Raw genomic sequence first — 20,262 nt, forward strand, 5'->3', positions numbered from 1 at the left:
CAACTATATGATTCAACACCAGTATTTATGCCCATGTCTAATTCCCTCTTAACTAAGGAAGCATTTCAGAGTCAACTGCATTAATGTGCTGTCACATAAAGGTCAGAAATAGGCATTGAATGAGGAATAACATAATCTTGTATGCCTGCTACATGCAAAACATTGTTCAAAGTGACTATGCTCATAAGTTTAAAGTAGAATTTAGATAATTGTGTCAATTGCATTCTTCATGTTTATAAATATTTAGATTCAATTTGCATTCTATTCAAAATGCAGAATTATGCAAATGAATTTCTAGGCACCTAGATTTTGAATAGATTACTTTTGAAATTTAGGAAGAATTGATCACACTGAGTTATAATCAGATCATTTACATATCTACATACTTACAAAAGTCTGACTTTTTTTCCACACTCTTTAGCAGGGAGGTTGCGACAATACTGCAATTCATTAAATAAATGCAGAACTCTCGACCATTAAAATTTCTTTAAGGATAGTTTCTATGAGCTATTCATCAAAAGGAATATTCTAGTTATAACTATTTATCTCCTTGGAAAAGAAAACCCATTACACTTACTTGGTCCTGTCAGTAAAGAGACAAAAGCATCCATTTTGTGCTTACAGTTTGTATTAAAAGTAAGAAAAGTAAGACATCACCAATTAGTAGAGTTGGGTAGAAGACTTGTTTTTGCTGAACTGCTAATATATATCAGTTGAGACATTTTGAGTTAGTTTTTCATAAGTTATGCTGTGCTAAATGCTGCATCGTTGCAGACAAAATACTATCTACTACAGCACAGTTCAGAAAGGTTTAAATATTCATAGCCTTGTTTTTATTGCAGAGTTACCAATTTCCATGGTCCAGGAACTGCCTGAGGAGTTCAATTGGAGGCTGCGCACCATATATCTCCAGTGCTGGCATATTCATATCATCTACAAAGATCACACATTTCTTTCCCATTGGAGGGCCAAACACTCCCTTCCTCCTTTTATCCAGCCGGGACATGATAATGTTCTATTCAGAAGAATAAAAAAATAACTTATTAATTGTAGTTTTCATTTATACATAGGTGTGAGTATTATAGTGCATAATTTCACAGGCTATTGATACTAATTATCTCAACTGTAGAACTTACTTCTGTTTGAAATCTCTTTGATAATGAATCAATTTATACCCACATGTTTTATCTATGCAACATCTGGCTTTCACCTGACAGTTACACGATGAAAAAAATTATATCTCACAAGAGAACTTAATCAACTTCACTGTTTGATGATACCAAGCCCCTCTATCCCGGGACTTACTATTAATCAGAAATTCAATGGATCAGTCACAGATATGGTTGTGCATATAAAGTCGGGTTAAAAGTTGTTGCAGTGAAGAGCTTATCTCCTTCCACCAAAATCCTCTATGTATCTACAATACACGTCACAAGTCAGGTGTCATGGCAGATGATCTGAATAAGTATTCTGCATCATTTATCACTGTGGAAAACATCAGCAGTATGCTGGAAGTTCGAGAGTGTCAGGGGTCAGAAGTGTGTGAAGTTGCTATTACTAGAGAGAAGATTCTTCAGAAACTGAAAGATCTGAAGGTAGGTAAGTCATCTAGACCAGATTGTGTACACCCCCAGGGTTCTAAAAGGGGTGGGTGGCTGAAGAGACTGTGGAGGCATTAGTAGTGACCTTTCGAGAATCACTAGATTCTGGAATTGTTCCAGAAGACTGGAAAATTGCAAATGTTACTGTACTCAAGAAGGCAGAGAGGCAGAAGAAAGGAAATTATAGGCCTTTTAGACTGTCCTCAGTGGTTGGGAAGATATTGATTGTTAAGGATGTGAATTCAGGGTATTTGGAGGCACTTGATAAACTAGGCCATAGTCAGCATGGTTTCCTCAAGGGAATATCTTGCCCAACAAACCTGTCGGAATTCTTAAGAAATAACAAGCAAGATAGACAAAGAAGTATCAATGGATGTTGTGTACTTGGATTTTCAAAAGGCCATTGATAAAGTGCCACACACGAGGCTGCGTAAAAAGTACCGATGGATTTACAGAAAAGACACTAGCATGGACAAATCTGTGGCTGACTGGCAGGAGGCAAAGAGTGGGAATAAAAGGAGCCTTTTCTGGTTGGCTGTTGGTGATTAGTGTTGTTCTACAGGGGTCTGTGTTGGGACTGATTCTTTTTATGTTATATGTCAATGACTTAGATAATGGAATTGATGGCTTTGTTGCAAATTTTGCAGACCATATGAAAAAAGGTGACGGGGCAATTAGTTCTGAGGAAGTAAAGTGGCTACAGAAGGACTTGAGACAGATTAGGAGAATGGGTAAAGAAGTTGCAGGTGAAATTCAGTATTGGGAAGAATATGGCCATGCACTTCGGTAGAAGAAATAAAAGATAAACCATCTTCTAAATGGAGAAAAAATTCAAAAACCTGAGGTGCAATAGGACGTGCAGGATTTCCTTAAGGTTAATTTACAGGTTGAGTCAGTGGTGAGGAAGGCAAATGCAATGTTAGCATTCATTTCAAGAGGACTAGAATGTTAAAGCAAGGATGTAATGTTGAAGCTTTCTAAAGCATTGGTGAGGCTTCACTTGGAGTATTGTGAGCAGCTTTGGGCTCTTTATCTTAGAAAGAATGTACTGAAACTGGAGAGGGTTCAAAGGCCGTTCAGGAAAATAGTTTCACGAATAAATGGCTTGTGCTATGAAGAGCATTTGATGGCTCTGGGCCCTGTATTCACTAGAATTCAGAAGAATGAGTGGTGACTTCATTGAAACCTATTGAATGTTGAAAGGCCTCAATAGTGGACGTGGAGAGGATGTTTCCTATTTTGGGAGAATCTAAGACCAGAGGACACAGTCTCAGAATAGAGGAGCATCCTTTTAGAACCGAGATGAAAATGTATTTCTTTAGCCAGAGAGTGGTCAATTTGTGGAATTCTTCGTCACAGGCAGCTGTAGAGCTCAAATCTGTAAATATATTTAAGGCAGAGGTTGATAGATTCTTGATTAGCCAGGGCATGAAGGGATATGGGGAGATTGGGACTGAGAGGGAAAGTGAATCAGCCATGATGAAATGGCGGAGCAGACTCAATTTGCCAAATGGCCTAATTCTGCTCCTATTTCTTATGATTCTACTGCAGCTTGCTGAAAAAGGGAGAATATAATGTTTAAGGAAATTACAAGATTGGAATGAAGTAAAAAGTATAATGAGGCGAGTCAGTTAGAAAGATCTAGAGATTCCCAGGTAGCAAGGCAATGTAAGTATAATTATGAAATCAATTAGTTATTTTAGCAACCATATACTGCAGATTGGAATAGTTTATTTACAGAGCAATTATACTTTCATGCAATTTCTTGTTTAGCAGTATTTTCATTTTACTGAGATCATAGGACACATCGTAAAAGCAAAATGAAGTAAGATGTAACTAATTCTCAAGGATTTCTATCATGAATGTGCTCAACTACAATCTTAATTATCAACTTAATCATCGCTTCTTAATTTCCATGTTTTTATATCCCCTGCAACTTATCTTCTTTAGTAACAACTCGAAGTGTGTAGTTGACTTTCTACCTATCAGGCAGTGGGAGCAGAAATGCCTATTCAATGAATTCAATAACTCAAAATCCATCATGTTGGTAAGGGTTGAGAGTCACTTGTAAGGATAATGACCTCCTTTGTTTAGATTTTACAACAATCAGACAACTTAGCAAAATCTGAACTCCCAATTATAAAGAGGGATTTCAACTTCTGTCTGCAGAGTGATGATACAAGTTTTATGTACTTTGCAACGTAAGACGGTATGTTGCAAACAATGAAGTATCACAATTCCTCTGATTTTCCAACATGGAAAATAAAACCAAATGCATTTACAGCCTCACAAAAGACCTAGTGCACATCTACCTGGAACACCAAGATGCTGCATGAAGGATCCACAGAATTAATGTTGAAAAATTTAAATATTAAGAGATGGTCAGATATTTACATCTATTTAAAACTGATTAACACCCCTAATTACTTTTACAATTTTTATTCAGTATGATATTTAGCTACTGCACTGCAAAGAAAAATGATTCTGCAGTTTAATGTGACCGCAAGTTTATAATTCTTCTGTTTTTTTGCAGTTCTATTTTTCTCTCAAGTCTTGTTTAGACTTTAACAGCAGCATACGTCATGTACCATTCAAATGCAGAGGATGCACAGTAAAGTCCAATAGTCCCTCACTGTGTGTTTGGAGGCAAGGTTGTTGGACAGTAAGAAAGAGCAAGAATCCTGACAATCCCTTGTTCTATCTGCATCAGAGACTTTAAACAACTTTTGAAAGAGGTTACCTGAATCTGATTTGCACTGGTTCTTGCAGAAAAGTTGATGAAAAATGGTACGTAAACATCTTTATCTAAATTGTTCATTAATTTATCTTGCACATACAGTGATTTTCCAGTGCCGGTATGGCCTACAAACAGTAATGGTCTGTGTGCATAAAAAGAAGTTGTTTAAAAACGTATTTCTATATGCATTAACTGTGTATATCTTTCTTAAAAGAAATATACCAGAAAACATTGATGAACATGTTAATAATTTAATTGAATGCATGTTATACTCTGCTAATTGATTAATTTTGACAAGACTAATTGCAAGGCTACATACCTCAATGAAACATTGATCACAAGGAAATTTATATCGTAGTAACTTTCAATGAGTGAATTGATTTTTAAAACTGTGAGAAAATTTAGTTACTGGTCTTGGATGCTAACTTAGAATTATGATTTACGATTTACTTGACATTACAAAATCAAGCTGGTTTTCATTCCATAGGTGAAAATGAAATAAACATTGGGCAAATTCTTTTAGCCTGAGGCAACTACCTCCCCACTAAATAAAACAATTGGTTACTATGTTGTTCAAATGATGCAGATCAAATCTACTCTAAACTTCAATACTGTATTTTCAAAAAACTAACTGAACAATTAATAAATCTATGATTAATACACATTTTTAATACAATGCAACATAACACATTTCAATTAAAAAGTGAATCCTAATGATGTTACTCAGATGAATAGTTTGAAAAAGTTAGAGTTTGATGGTGTGAAAATGTTTGATATATGCAATTGATTTTATGATCCTTGGGTCTGTGGCTGTTCACTTATGTTAACTGACCACAAGATTTTTTTATTAGATCAATCAAATATCCTTTATTTTATTATCAATATTGAAGTAACATTGTACTTTGCTGAAAAGGTACACAAAGATGTGAATGTTAAGTATAATTCTAATTGTAAGGTTTGGAATGACGCTAATGTTTTCATCCTCAAGAATTTAGGTGTAGGGACCATTCAAAACAATAATTACGTTAATAGTTTTAACCCCAGGAGGGTATCAGTGATATACAAATAGTCCTTATGATCCCCAGGGATTAGGCTCTGTTAACATCTAATAACTAACATTAGGACAACATAGAGATGACGAGGGTGGGTACGGAATTTGCGGATTTTTTTCCCACATTTCTCAGTGTGAGATCTTAATTTCAGTAAAGTTGGGCAATGGCAGTTGAGTGGCACGGGAAGGATCAACAAATATGGGAAATGAAAAAAAAACTAAATTGGGTCAAGAAGATTTTTAAGTGTTTCTTTTCTGAGTTGCCAATCACAGCCACCTTAAAGACTTGAACTGTTAGAAAATTGCAAGCCATGGACAGAGAGTTCATCAGCATTCTAGAAGTGGGAGGTAGTCCTTCATATGGATCAGGATTCTGAATAGTATAATGCTCTTACTTACATCAAATGGTAACCAATGAGAAACAAAGGGCACTTTTAATAATCCTTACTTCCCATGTGTAATGCAGAGGTCCAACAGGTAGGTGTATCTGATCGTGTCCATTGTAGGTACTATGATGTCCTGGACTTTTGTTTTTGCATTCCCCAAATTAATATTTCTGATTGCTTCATTCCAGTGCACCCAACGTCCTCTGGCTTTAAACTAACAAAACATTGCATGTTTAGCAAGAATTAGTGCATGGTTAAAATTAACAATTACATGGATTTTACTAAATAATTTTCTTTGACAATTTCCTTTCATCACTTCAGTTAGAAAATTCTGCCCAGCTAGTAACTGTGTAAGAAAATCTGACATGGAAAGATGGTGCTTCATTCTCTAACTGCCTGGCAATGCTATTGACTCGAATGGAGTCAATAGACAGTTGAGTGTAGGTACATCTCCTTTAGCCCAAGGAGTCCATGCTGACCGGGATGTTATACCAGCTAGTCCCAATTTCTTGTATTTGGCCCACATGCCTCTAAGCACTGCTCCTGCATGTATTTACCTAAATGCTTCTTCAATGATATCTGCCTCCACTTCCTCTGGCAGTTCATTCCATATATTCACCACCCTCTGCATGAAAAATTTGCCCTTCAGATCCCTTTTAAATCTTTCCCTTTGGAACACCAAATCTATGCCCCTTAGTTTTAGATTCTCTTACCCTGGAAAAAAAGACTGGTACTATTCACTTTATCTGTGAGCTTCATGATTTTAAACATTTCTAAGTTCACCCCTGACTTTCCTATGCCCTGAGGAATGTAGCCTGGACAACTGCTCCCTATAACACAGGGTTTCATAAAGCCCCGTGCTCCCCGAATAACAACAGGATGGGTGGAACTGATTATTAAAAACACAAAACCACTTCATCCAGAGCAATATGCATGAAATGCTGGATGAACTCAGCAGGCCAGGCAGCATCTGTGAAAAAGAGTAAACAGCTGAGGTTTCGGGCCGAGACCCTTCATCAGGACCACTACATCCAGTCTGCTCTTGATATCTCTATTGTATATCCACAGCACTACTTTGAAACTAATAGAATCACAGCCTCTAGAGCAGGAGTTCCCAACCTTCTTTATGCCATGGACCAACACCATTAAGTAAGGGGTCCCTGTTCTAGAAGCAAAGTGATCCCTGACTGTCACTTCAGCTAATTGCCCTGCCTCATTCTCTAACATAAGGTCCAGTATTCATCCTCCCACACAGAGCCTCTACATATTGACTTAGGAAGCTTTCCTGAACACATTTCACAAATTCTTCCCCATCCAGACCCTTATACACTCGTGTGGACCAATTAGTGCCAAGGAAACTAAAATCTCCCACTAATACAACTCTGTTATTCTTATAACTGTGAGCATAAATCAAATAAGAGACAGAGGCTGAGCAAACTACACTGAATTTGAAAAAAGAGCCAACCTGTCGAAAAAGGGATGGAAAGGTAAAAAAACTGGAAAGATTTGGTTTTCTTCTGTAGTTAGTACAGATGAAACTATTAGGAAAATATCACTATTTTTCTACTCTCTTTCACCCATTCAATTCTCAGTAAAATAAAACTTGATTTAATTTTCAAAGATTAGAATAATATATGATACCTCATACATGTAGTCATAAACCAATCCTTTTTCTTCAAAGGAGCATTCCCATTTTCCGACAGAAGCTGGTATTGGCTCATAAGATGATTTTAAGGACACAATTTCCCGTAGGAATGTATCAAATGCTGTTCGACTAGCTTTGTCACAAGATGCACCAACTGACCATACCAGGGAGAAAGCAAACGCTGCCTGGAAATGAAATACAAATAGATACAGTTTTGTAAAAACAATTGCTAGAAATCTAAAATTCCAGGTAGCTGAAATATCGTTGAGCTGAAATGTTGTAACAGTTACTCTCCTCACAGATGCTTCCCAGTGTACACATCATTTTCAGAACTTTCTGCCTTTAATCCTAAATTCCCACTTGAATTTAAGAATAAAGGTCAATGCTGTTGCTGTTTCGTGGGAGAACAGGAGGTTCATTGCTTTTGCTGCTGCTTGTGTGTTGGGGGGGGGAGCAAGCTTTGAGGTTCTGATGTTTCTGTTATTCATACTTTGGAGTGTTTTCAGTTTCCTGGATGTCCGTGAAAAGTAAGAATTTCAGGTTGTACACTGTACACATTCTCTGATGTTAAATTGAACCACTGATTCAACAGGAATGTCCTACTCATGTGGGCTGTGATATCAAACTTTCAATTAGCCTCTTTTACTGCCTCTGCTGCTTGAGTTACAGAGGGTGTGTTTGATGAAATGCTCTCAGGGCTATTCCAAATGCTAAAGGCAAAAAAAGAACCCCAGAGATTTTGTTGCTGGACAAAAAAAGTTTTTACAAAAGTCTTCTTCTTGTCACGTCAGCACAGGGTCTGAAAATTCCATCCTTTTCTTGGCTTGGATATTAAAACATCTGGATTCTAAGGGAAAACAATTCTAATAATTATGATTTAATGCAACAGCTAGATCATAACTGCACTGTATACTTGCAACAAAATCAGAGAAAGGTGACCTCTGGACACTGTGGTAACGGTATTGAGTTTAAAGCCCCAAGAACAAACACAAGGAAATCTGTAGATGCTGGAAATTCAAACAACAACACACACAAAATACTGGTGGATGCTATATAGATCTATATAGATGCTGCCTGGCCTGCTTTGTTCCACCAGCATTTTGTGTGTGTTAAAGCCCCAAGTGTAGCTTTGCAAAAGTCTGAAAGTAGGTTATTTAGATAATTGCAACTAAAGCAGGAAAAAGTTTAAAAACAACACAAAACTATTAACAGTGTTCTCCTTATCAAATTAAAATAATATTGAGAGCCAAAGTTATACCATTATCCAGACACGGACATTCTTGGAATCAGGATCAGCTGCCAGTTGGTCCCAGAGAAGCATTTCAAAAATATGAGTAAGGGAGACCACAGTATTGCCGTCAGATGTTGGAATGAGCTCCTGAGTATTCGACATGGAAGTTAAAGTTAGTAATATTATTCCCAAACCCATCTGATAATCTCAAACAGCTTTATTGTAGCTTTTCATCCATGCAACAAATAAGTAATATAAAATATCTACTTTCTTAAAATTTGTTGCAACAGTTTTCATAAGGACCTCTAATCTTGGCTGCAGAGACAAATCATTTTACATGCAATGTTTCTCAATGCACTGATGGGGTTAAATTTAACCTAACTATTAAAATGAAGCTTGTCAGAGAATGTAGGCATTCCCACCCAACTGAAGGTAAGTCTCAGACCAGGTGGTCAGCAGCCAGTGGATAGCTTTCACATTTTGAGTTCAAGAACTGCAGGGTAATGTTGCAGCTCTACAAAACTCTGGTCTGACCACCGTTTGTTCACTCTGTGTCTGTCTCTTATCATCTATTACGTCACCTTTCATCCTGCTTCACTCCAAAGGGAACAGCCCATTGGAGCATTGCATTCAGTACTGGTCAGCTCATTATAGAAAGTAAGTGGAAGCTTTATAGAGGCTGCAGAGGAAATTTTGCGTAATGCAGTCTGGATTAAAGAGCATTTATTATGAGGATAAAGTGAGCATTGTCTATTCCTTTTGGACCAAAGGAGGATGAGAGGTGACTTAATAGAGGTGTACAAGATGACAAGAGGCACAGTTAGAGCGAACAGTTAGAGCCTTTTTCCCAGGTGGAAAGGGCTAACATGAGGGAGCATAATATTAAGGTGATTGGAGGAAGCTTTGGGAGAGATGTTAGAGGTAGTTTTGTGTTTTTTTTTTGTTTTTGTTTTTACACAGAGAGTGGCAGGTGTGTAGAATGAAATGCCAGTGGTGGTAGACACATTAGTGACACTTAAGAGACTTTTTGAGGGCACTTAGATAAAAGAAAAAAGGAGGGCTACGTGGGAAACAAGAGTTGGATTGATTTTCGAGTAGGTAAAAAAAAGTCAGCAGAACATTGTGGGCCGAAGAGCCTGTACTGTGCTCTACTGTTCCACATTCTATATTATCAGTGTGATGCGGAGCAGGCATTTTGGTAGGAGAGGATAGAACTTCTTAGATAAAACAAAGGAGAACTCCTGCCCTTTCATCCTCAAAAGAAAGTTTTCTGATACCACAAGGACCTTCCTTCAGAGCTATCGCTGATGTATTTTTGGTGACAAAAATGTTGCAGATCCATTCAGGCCCCAGCTAAAATTGCAAAAGGCTCTTTTCTGCATGAAACTCCTGCCTACTGCAAAAACATGAAACTTAAGTTCTCAAATGTTGAAAGTAGTAAGATCTGAACAGGAACGATGACCTACTGAGGGATCAGAATATTTATTCAAATGAATGTGCTTTCCAGACTCAGAGATTTGGAAGAAAAAAATAAATTTAATATTATAATATGCTTATTTTACTATCTTTAATTTCTTCATTTTTCCATATGTTTTTAATCTTCTAAAATGATTTAATAATTTATTTTTAGTAATTTATTTGTTATTATAGTTTTTAAGTGCGCTTGATTATCCGACACATTTAATCCCTACTGTAAGGCTCCGATAAGCTTTGGTGAAAGCTCAACCTCGGGCTCAGGAGATATGTACCAGTGGAGCACCTTCTCAGGCTGACTCGTTGCTCAGGCTTCTCTGATCATCACCCAATACCTCATGGGTGCAAATGGAAAACAGCTCTTCTCTTCTTCTGCATTCAGCATATAAAGACTACACCGCAACCAATGAGCTGAATGCATTGATTGACTCACTTCATGACGTGAATGATGTTCAGGTATCGTCAAATGAGGTGCAAGTAAACTTTATGCCCGGGAAAGGTCTTCAACAAGAGAATGTTCAGCTCTAACCGGTTCATTTTCAGATTTTACATTCATCCTACTCCAAATTCTATTAGATATATACATTTCCGATTGATTTATTGATTGATTGACAGATATACTGCATGGAGTAGGTCCTTCTGGCCTTTCGAGCTATGCGATCCAGCAATCCCCCAATTTAACCCTAGTCTAATCGCAGGACCATTTACAATGACCAATTAACACACCAATCAGTACACCTTTGGACTGTGGGAGGAAACCAGAGCAGCTGGAGGAAACCCACGAGGTCATGGGGAGAACGTACAAACACCTGACAGGCAGCAGCAGAAAACTGAACCCGGATCACTGATACTGTAAAGTGTTGTGCTGACCATTACACTAATATGCTGCCCCTTTCGCTTAGTTAATTTAAGTCATTGATTTACAAAAACATACTGTTCAACTACTGTATACTTTTGCAATTTTAATGAAAGGTCAGCCTTTGAAATGTTTACCTTGCATTGCTTGCGAAGAAAGTGGAGTGCAGGAGGTACCAGCCAGTCAAAGAGACCTTCTAAGAGGTTCAGCATGTCCTTGTGAGGCAGGACCTTTGAAAGACCTTTAAGCCAAGATAAAACAAGAGGTTTCCAACCTAACTGGGCTGGCTCCAGATAGATCATGCCACAGCGACTAACTGTGGCTGGCTAAAAGTGCAAAAAAAATGTTTAAGATGCACAGAAATGTAACAATAATTACATATTAATTTACTAATCCAGATTAAAACACATGTAATTTTTCAGTTCTGAAGCATTCAAGGAGAAAATATCAAGGACTCTTACTGAAGCTTGGGAAAGGTCCATTACTTCAAAAATGAGGCTCATCTGCTGAGACATCTGAATGATCTCCCCACTCATCAGACAAAGCTGGTAATTAAAGAATGGCAATTATTAAGACCTAATTGAATAAGTAATGATTATCAGACCTCGAAATGCCAGTCAGTATTCAGGTTCAACCTACAGTAGGCTAAAAATTAACTTCCACTGGTTAATGTTTTATACACCATGAAATTAAATTTTTAATGTTTAAAAATGTGAAATCTTACATTATATTTGAAAAATTATATTTTACCTGATTCCACATTATTAATGTGTATTAACATCATTAATATATATTAATATTATGCTCAAGGCTAGACTTTAATGCAAAATTGTCCACCATACTCCATGAACTAGGCTCTCATGAAAAAGGATCTAGTGATTTCCCAGTGTATGTGACAGGTAAACTCTTCTCAGGCTACCAGGCTGACACAGGTATCGATTTTAACTGATGTTTCAATGACAAACTCTGCCATCTTCATCAAGGATGATGCCAGGGCATGTCTAGTCCAGTGGCATTTATACTCTGTTATCTGACCCTCCTGATTGGTTAGTCCTCATCCAATCAGGTTACTACTATCCCAGCTTGGTGATAACCAAATTCCAGTTCTTATTCAGAGCAAGACCTTCGTCTTGTTAAAAATTCGAGGAAAAGAATTTTAGCAAAGATTAAGGTCTTGCTGTAAGAAAGAATTGGAATTCGATTGTAAACAAGATGGGACAGCAGAAACCTGATTGGATGAGGACTAACCAATCAGGAGGATGGACAATTGGGTTATAAATACCACCGGACTAGCCATGCCCAGGCATTATCCCTGATGAAGGTGGCAAAGTTTGTAATTGAAACATCGGTTAAAATCGATACCTGTACCCAGCTGGAAGCCTGAGAAGAATTTATAGGCTCTCATGCATAATAACCACATAGGAAAGAGTTTTCAGTCAGGACATGGTAGCTTTGGGAATTATGCAAAGGTTAACTGCAACAACATAGTCCAGTATGATACTCTCAAACAAGGAAGAATAATGGTCAAGTGTTACAATCAGCCACCAGATAAACTTGTCCTTTGTCAATCAAGTATAATTGGAGCCAATGAATAGTTGATTGGGCTATGCTGTTGTGGCAAACCTATCATTTTGTTCTGATCCCATATGGGTCCTAGATTGACAGGAATAAATAATGTATAACATAGATTATTTTGCAATCTAAAATCAGGAGTTGTTGAACACTATCTGATAAATCCATGAATGCCTAATATTCCAATGGAGCCTGGTCAGAAGAAAAGAAGAAAGCTTTCCAGCACTTTCACCTGCCTCGCTGTCTCACCTGGAAATGAATTATATATAGATCTCTGATAATTTGTTTAAATTGACATAGGCTGCAATTCAGTTACAGAAAATATTCACCCGCGTTGGTTTGCAGCTAATTCAATTTAAAATCTATAACCACCTTCACCCCACCTCTGCTTCTTCCTGTAAGATTTCTCATAGAACCTTTCTTGTGAAAGATCTTATTCAGCCCTCATAAGAGTAAGTTACCTATTTTGGTGCCTATTTTAAAGAACTCTTTGAAGAGAATCTATGGGGAAGTTATTGTATTTGAGCTATTGTTTTTGTTATTGTTGAATAATAAACAATTTATGCTTCACTGATTTAATTTGGATTTATTAACTTTACAAAATCTAGTTACATGCCTTAACAAACCATAAAATCATTAAATGTAGCACAGAGTCTGAGTGCACAGGTCCATTCCAATAATGTAATTACCTTTTTGTTATCATCCAGTACGGTATTCATGCTTTCAATCCACAGGGTATCAATTGGTCCATCAAATATCACCCACTTGCGGTCAGGGGTTTCTGAAGAAGCAAACTCCCGGAAAGTATTTGCCACGATACCATCAGTCCACTGTAAACGTTGGGAAAACTCAGTGAAGATCAGTTATGAAACAAATACGTGAATTTTCAAACTTTGAAAAATTGCGACAAATGTTCAAAAACACAAGTTAATGCTGCAAATTTTTATTTCAACAAATGAATTAATTTTATTGTGCTATATAGTTACATTTTATATTCCTCTCATCCCTCCCTCCATTTCTCTCATTCTCAATGATGCTTAATTATCTGAGTGGAGACCAAGTATTACTCCAAGGAAAAGCTGTAACTGTGATTAGCCTGATCATATGCTGGATGTTAGGTCCCAACAAAATACCCTCAAAATATATCATCTCTACCCAGTATCATGTTTAGTTCCATATAATTTGGAATATATGATTTTGATCTTGATCTTGTTTAAGAAATTATACAAATAAGTTTTTTTAATCTCCCTACTAATTTCTTGGTTACGTGATTTCTTTTTTATTTTTGTTTTCAGTAAATGATAAATAAGGCTATCTTTAAAATTTAAGATCTTCTATGTTTGAAACATCAAAAACAGGCCCTTTGTCCGACTACGTCAGAGTCAAGCTAGCAACTCTAACTAATCCCAACTGCCTGCACAAGGTTTATGTTTCTCTATTTCCTATCTATTCATCTGCCTGTCCAAGTGCTTCTTAAAAAATATTGTCATGTCTGTTTCAAGCATCTCCCCTGATAGTGTGTTGTAGGTACCTACCATTATCCATGTGAAAACGCTTGCCTCATAAATCTCCTTTAAAATATCCTCTTTCACCTCTAAGTTGTCTGCTCCAGAATTTAACATTTCTACCCTGAGGCAAAGGTGATGAGTATCTACCCCACTAATGTCTCTCATTATTTTATATATTTCTGTCATTGCCCCTCACCCGCCGATGGTCCGGGGGAAAAAAATCTAAATGTGTCCAACCTCTCCTTATTTCCAACACTCTCTAATCCAGGCAGCATCCTGCTGGATCTTTTCTGCACCTTCTCCAAAGCTTCCTAGAATTCTCCAACCAAAACAGCATAAAAAACTCCAAATATCACCTCATCGAAGCTTTACACAAATGCAACATGACTTCCCGCCTTTTAGAATCAACACCCCAATGGAGGCAAGTATGCCACAGGCTTTCTTTACCACCCAATCTACTTTTCTTGCCACTTACAGTGATCCATGGACTTGTCCCCCAAGATCACTATTTATTTATTTATAGTGTGGAGCAGACCCTCTGGCCGGTCGAGCCATGCTACACAGCAATCTCCCAATTTAATCCGAGCCTAACCACCGGGAAATCTGCAATAACCAATTAACCTACCAACTGATACATCTTTGGAATGTGGGGGGAAACCAACCCACGAGCTTAGTAGTCTCAAAAACACAAGTAAGTCTGCAAATGCAGGAAATCCAAAGCAAGACACACAACATGCTGGAGGAACTCAGCAGGTCAGGCAGCATCTATGGAGATGAATTGAGTTGAGTTGAGGTTTCGGGCCGAGACCCTTTTTCAGGACTGGCCATCTTTTTCTGGTTCCAGGCATAAATTCCCTCCTCTATCTCTGTCTGATTTCAGTTTCCTAAACTTTACATTTACTTCTTTTCTCTCTGTTGTCACCAAGTCTCCTGAAGCTTGCCATCTTTGCCTGTCACATGACCATGTTCATCCTGAATTCTGACCAGAATGAATCCCACATATCAGATAACATCTGCTCCCAGTCAACACTCTCCAGCTCCTGCTTAATACCTTTGCTTTTCTGGAATTCAGCCTCCCTGGCCCACCTTCTACTGAGGTCGAAGATTCTTTTCAATATCTATCTGAAATCTTATAGAATTTTGATGACTGTTGCCAAAATGCTCACATACTGGCTTTCTGATCACCCGACCAGGCTCATTTCCCAATAAAAGTTCAAGTACGGGCCTTTTCCTTGTTGAACAATCCACATACCACATCAAATAACCTTCCTGGATGCACCTAACAAATTCTTTCCTAAGACTATGGCAGCATATATATGGTATATACAAAATAGGTAAAGGTTTATTCATGAGGCAGTACATTATTTGAATTTTGAGGCTTTAAAAGTTGCGGAAAATTGAATGTTCCAGACTATCTGTGTATCTGCCATGTTGTTTAAGATGTAAACACATTGTATCCATTTTCTGTCAATCGTAATTACAATCTAAGCCCTCCATTGGTCAGGGCTGACCATGGACGTGGTGTCCCAGCTGTCTACGTGATACCCAAGCCTGGCCAGTACGATACAGAGAGCAGCTCTTTACACAGCTGATGAACCCACAGGAATGGCAGAGACTGATAAAGTTTGGCATTTGAACACAAACACAAGTGACAGCAGTTAGAAACCGTTGGGCAACAGCAACAGTGTCCTGTCCCTATTAAGAACAAAGAACAACACAGCGCAGTACAGGCCATTTGGCCCACAATATTGTGCTGACCCTTAAACCCTCCTCCATATAACCCTCCACCTTAAATTCCTCCATATACCTGTCTAGTAAATTTCACTAGTGTATCTGCCTCCACCACTGACTCAGGCAGTGCATTCTGCGCACCAACCACCCTCTGAGTAAAAAACCTTCTTCTAATATCCCCCTTGAACTTTTCTCCCCTTACCTTAAAGCCATGTCCTCTTGTATTGAGCAGTGGTGCCCTGGGGAAGAGGCGCTGGCTGTCCACTCTATCTATTCCTCTTAATATCTTGTATACATCTATCATGTCTCCTCTCATCCTCCTTCTCTCTTCTAGAGTAAAGCCCTAGCTCCCTTAATCTCTGATCATAATGCATACTCTCTAAACCAGGCAGCATCCTAGTAAAAAAGCTGGATGAACTCAGCAGGTCAGGCAGCATCTGTTGAAATTAGCAGTCAACGTTTTGGGCCAACCTGCTGAGTTCATCCAGCTTTTGTACGTGTTGATTTGACCACAGCACCTGCAGTGTACTTTGTGTTTAGCATCCTGGTAAATCTCCTCTGTATCCTTTCCAATGCTTCCACATCCTTCCTACAGTGAGGCAACCAGGCGCAGTGTCCCAAATAAATTATGGGAATCCCAGGTAAGTTCTCAATTAGTTTTTGTTCTTTAAGAGTTGTCCCAAGTAAACAGCTGCCCCAATTAACCGATGGACCAACTAACTGGAATCCACTGTATTAACAATTCTTAAGTAACGATATAAATCACTTACCTCATGTGAGACTAGATCAAACTGTCCAAAGAGTTGACCCATAGTAATTGATTTAGGATTTATAGTTCGATATATGACTTTTTCTTCTTCATTCAATCCAAGTTCATTCATGAGCGTCAGTGTGTCTGCCAACACATGCAAAATCTTGGTCTTTCCAGAAAACGGCTCCCCCACCAGCATGAATCTATTTAATTGAAAAACAAAATTATTTGACAGGTTTTTTTCACATTATAGTATATTGTTCATGTATTAGCTTCTATTTTCTCCTGATCCACTTTTCAAATTTAAGGTTTAGAAATTCAATATTCAATTATACCATAGTACAGAAGAATCAAACTGCTATAGAAAAACTGTGAAGTTACATGAAAATCCAAATAATTAACATTTACTTTAAGTCAATTGCAGTAGTTAATTGTCTGTCACTAACCACAGTGTTCAGAGTAACGAGCACAATGGAACAGAAAGGAATTGATCACATGAACTTATTTAAAATCAGCTTACTAATATAATTTGTAAACATCACTAAAAGTGCGGAGAAATTAACTCATTTAATTTCAAGAAATAATTTTAGTTTGACAGAGAAATATCTTGGGAAGATTTCGTTCTTTGATCATTGAGATCCATGCGTTTTCTTATTTAATATGTTTATTAGAATCTGAACATTTCACAGCTTGTTAAGAGTTTTTGTTTGTATTTCAATTTTTAACTGCTTTCATCATCTAGCTTTTATTAATTCCTTCCTCCTATCTGCCCTTATTAATCTTTCAACCCTTTGGCCTCTGCAATATATCTCCATGGCAACACTGGTATTACCCTATCCAAGTGATTCACTTTGTCCTGTCCATCCCTTCCCTACCTTCTCTGCAACTTAAAACTAACTTATTTTCTCTCTTTCTCAGTTCTGAGAAAGTGTCTTCAACCAAAAAGTTATAACATAGCTTCTCCTTCTAGAGATGCTGCCTGATCTGCTCAGGTGTCTAAAATTTTCTGCTTATTATTTCAGATTTCTAGCTTCTGGAATTTTGATTTTAAACTGACATACTTAGGTAACTTTGCAATGGGGTGAATTAGACATTAAACATTTTCATTTGTTTCCCATTTCCTCTCTTTCAAGGTCACCAATACACAGATATTATAGAACGATAGAACATTACATTGCCCGTAGACAAGAAATTGCTGGGTTAATTTATTAACCTAGGTATCCTATGTTAGCATAGTCTAACTCAGGAATGCTGCACAGCACCAACTCTCAAACTCTTTTGCCTCAGGAGAACAACCACTTTGAATCATTTCTCTCACCTCTAGTGCAGCAATCGCACGGCCTCTCTGTCCTTTCTGTTATCCAAATTCATGCATCAGACCCCCACCACACTACAAATCAGATCCTCACTAAAAACAACTGATATCGAACAAACACGACTGCTTCCCCACCTGTGATCAGTCATCAGCTTATCGCTGTACAACGTACAGCAGCTGTTTCCTATTCCCATATTTCCTGCCAGTCTAGCGATCTTTGCTCATTCTGACACTATGTTCCAGAACTCCCTCTGAAAATCTCAACTCAACCTTCGTGCCTTCAAAACTTCCTTCAACCCTGTTCTTTGATCATGTCCTGCTTTTTAAATCTAATTAATTCTCTAATTTTATGTCCTATTCAGTGTCTTCTGACTCACAACTAACTCAAATTGTTCAAAGTTCAAAGTCCAAATGTATTAACAAAGTATGTATACCTTACACAACCTTGAGATTTATCTTCTTTTAGGCAGACTCAAAACAAAGGAACACAAAAAACACACACAACAAAGACTGGCAAACATCTGATTGTGCAAGAGAGGATAAATTGCTTTAAATAGTAAAAAACAATGAACAAATAATACAGAGAACGAGGGCTGTGGAGTTAGCCAGTGCTGAGGCAGTCCTGAAGCCCGATGACGCCAGGGCAACAGCTAATCCCGAACCTGGCAGCATTCAGACCCAAGACTCCTGCACCTCCAACCTAACGACAGTAGCAAGAGAGGGAGATGCGTCAGGTAGTTGGTACCTCAAGAAGTCCTGTCTGAACACAGAGGTGCACTCCCTACTAAAAGCCCAGGACACTGCCTTCATGACTGGAGACAGGAACAGCTCTCCTATCAGCAAGGAGAAACTTCATCTTGGGCACCAAGAGGGAAAGCACCAGCAAGGCACTAAGATTTCAGGAACACCTGTCCGATAATGATCCCCGGCATATGTGGCAGGATATCAAGAGCGTTACAGACTATGGAAGGAGAACCAGCATTGACTCACTCCCAGATACTCTATACAATTATGCGCGTTTTGAGGCACGTAGCACAGCACTGGCCACGCAAGCTAACCCCCTCCCGGGTGAGCAGTTCCTGTCTGTAAAAGCAAGGTGTGAGAAGGACATTGCAGAGAGTCAGCCCCCATAAAGCAACCAGGCGAGGCTGAGTGTGCACACCAGCTCACTGACTTCACAGACATTTTCAACACTTCACTCCTCCACGCTGCTGTCCCCACATGCTTCAAATCAACCTCCATCATCCCTGTAACAAAGGAGGAGGTGTAAGAGCTCGAAGCCTGGTGCAAAGCAAACAACCTTTTCCTCAATGTCAACAAGATAAAGGAGATGGTTATTGACTCCAGGAGAGCTCACACCACTCACACCCCCTCTATATCAGTGGCACAGCAGTGTCAAACTCCTGGGAGAGCAAATCTCACACAGCCTCTCATGGGCATAGAACACATCCTGTACAGTCAGGAATGCTCACCAACACCTCTGCCTTTGGAGGAGGTTGAAGAGAGCTGGACTTTGCACATCTATAATCACATCATTCTACAGAAAGTGAGCATCCTGACAAGCTGCATCATTGGGTAGGACAGAAACTGCACTGCGGCAGCCAGTAGGGTCTACAAAACAGTGCAATCCATCACTGGCACCAGCCTGCCTGCCTGCCTTCAAGGACACATTCACAGAAAGATGCCGGAAAAGAGCCCACTCTCCCTGCTCATGAACGGTTGGACCCACTCCCATCAGGGAGAAGGCTACGTAGCATTCACGCCAGGACCACTGGACTCAAAAACATTTAGCTTCCCCAAGCTATAGGCTGACCAACACCTCCACCCACCCCTCCCATCACCAAGTACCCCTGCTTTATCACTTCCCGTTAGATACAGTCCTATGCCTCGCATCACATTATGGACATACAAAGTGTATAAGTTATTTTATGTATTTATATTCATTTTATTTTATTATTATTACTATTGTGTTTATCTTTTTTTTAATTGGTTTTTTATGCATTTTCTACAACACTACAGATAAGAAAAAGCCCCAAACCAAAATGAAAAAAATTAATACAGTGCAAAAATAACCATACAATAATAATATATAATACAAAAAAGATAATTGAGATATTGTGTTTATCTTATTGTGATTTTTTGTGCTGCATTGGATATGGAGTAGCAATTATTTCATTATCCTTTACACGTGTACAGGAGGTGACATTAAACAATCTTGTGATGTCACTGAGCTCCAGTTTGTTTTCTCTCTCAAAGCCTCGACACTTTAAGCTGGCCCATCACTTTAATCGACACAGAGTAATGAAGCTGAGCACAGGCTCAGTTTCCACTCTCAGGCCTCGACGCAGTGTTGGCCCCCAGTGATGTCCGTTCCTGAATTCTCAAGAGTCAGGTTCAGGAGAGTG

At 38.5% G+C, this 20,262-nt stretch overlaps 1 protein-coding gene across 1 annotated transcript in view; it reads right to left on the reverse strand.

Annotated features, from left to right (window-relative positions):
- The window catches only part of dnah12 (dynein, axonemal, heavy chain 12), a 157,907-nt gene that overhangs the window by 55,857 nt on the left and 81,788 nt on the right, over positions 1-20,262 (reverse strand). Inside the window, exons 31-39 of the mRNA XM_059944187.1 lie at positions 16,562-16,745; positions 13,242-13,382; positions 11,442-11,525; positions 11,118-11,306; positions 8,679-8,798; positions 7,417-7,605; positions 5,838-5,989; positions 4,342-4,480; positions 849-1,015 (exon numbers count right to left, since the gene is read on the reverse strand). Coding sequence (XP_059800170.1) covers positions 849-1,015; positions 4,342-4,480; positions 5,838-5,989; positions 7,417-7,605; positions 8,679-8,798; positions 11,118-11,306; positions 11,442-11,525; positions 13,242-13,382; positions 16,562-16,745 — 1,365 coding nt within the window. The remainder of the gene's footprint in view (positions 1-848; positions 1,016-4,341; positions 4,481-5,837; positions 5,990-7,416; positions 7,606-8,678; positions 8,799-11,117; positions 11,307-11,441; positions 11,526-13,241; positions 13,383-16,561; positions 16,746-20,262) is intronic.

This window comes from Hypanus sabinus, chromosome 19 (genome assembly GCF_030144855.1).
Source record: "Hypanus sabinus isolate sHypSab1 chromosome 19, sHypSab1.hap1, whole genome shotgun sequence".
Taxonomy (NCBI): Eukaryota; Metazoa; Chordata; class Chondrichthyes; order Myliobatiformes; family Dasyatidae; genus Hypanus; species Hypanus sabinus.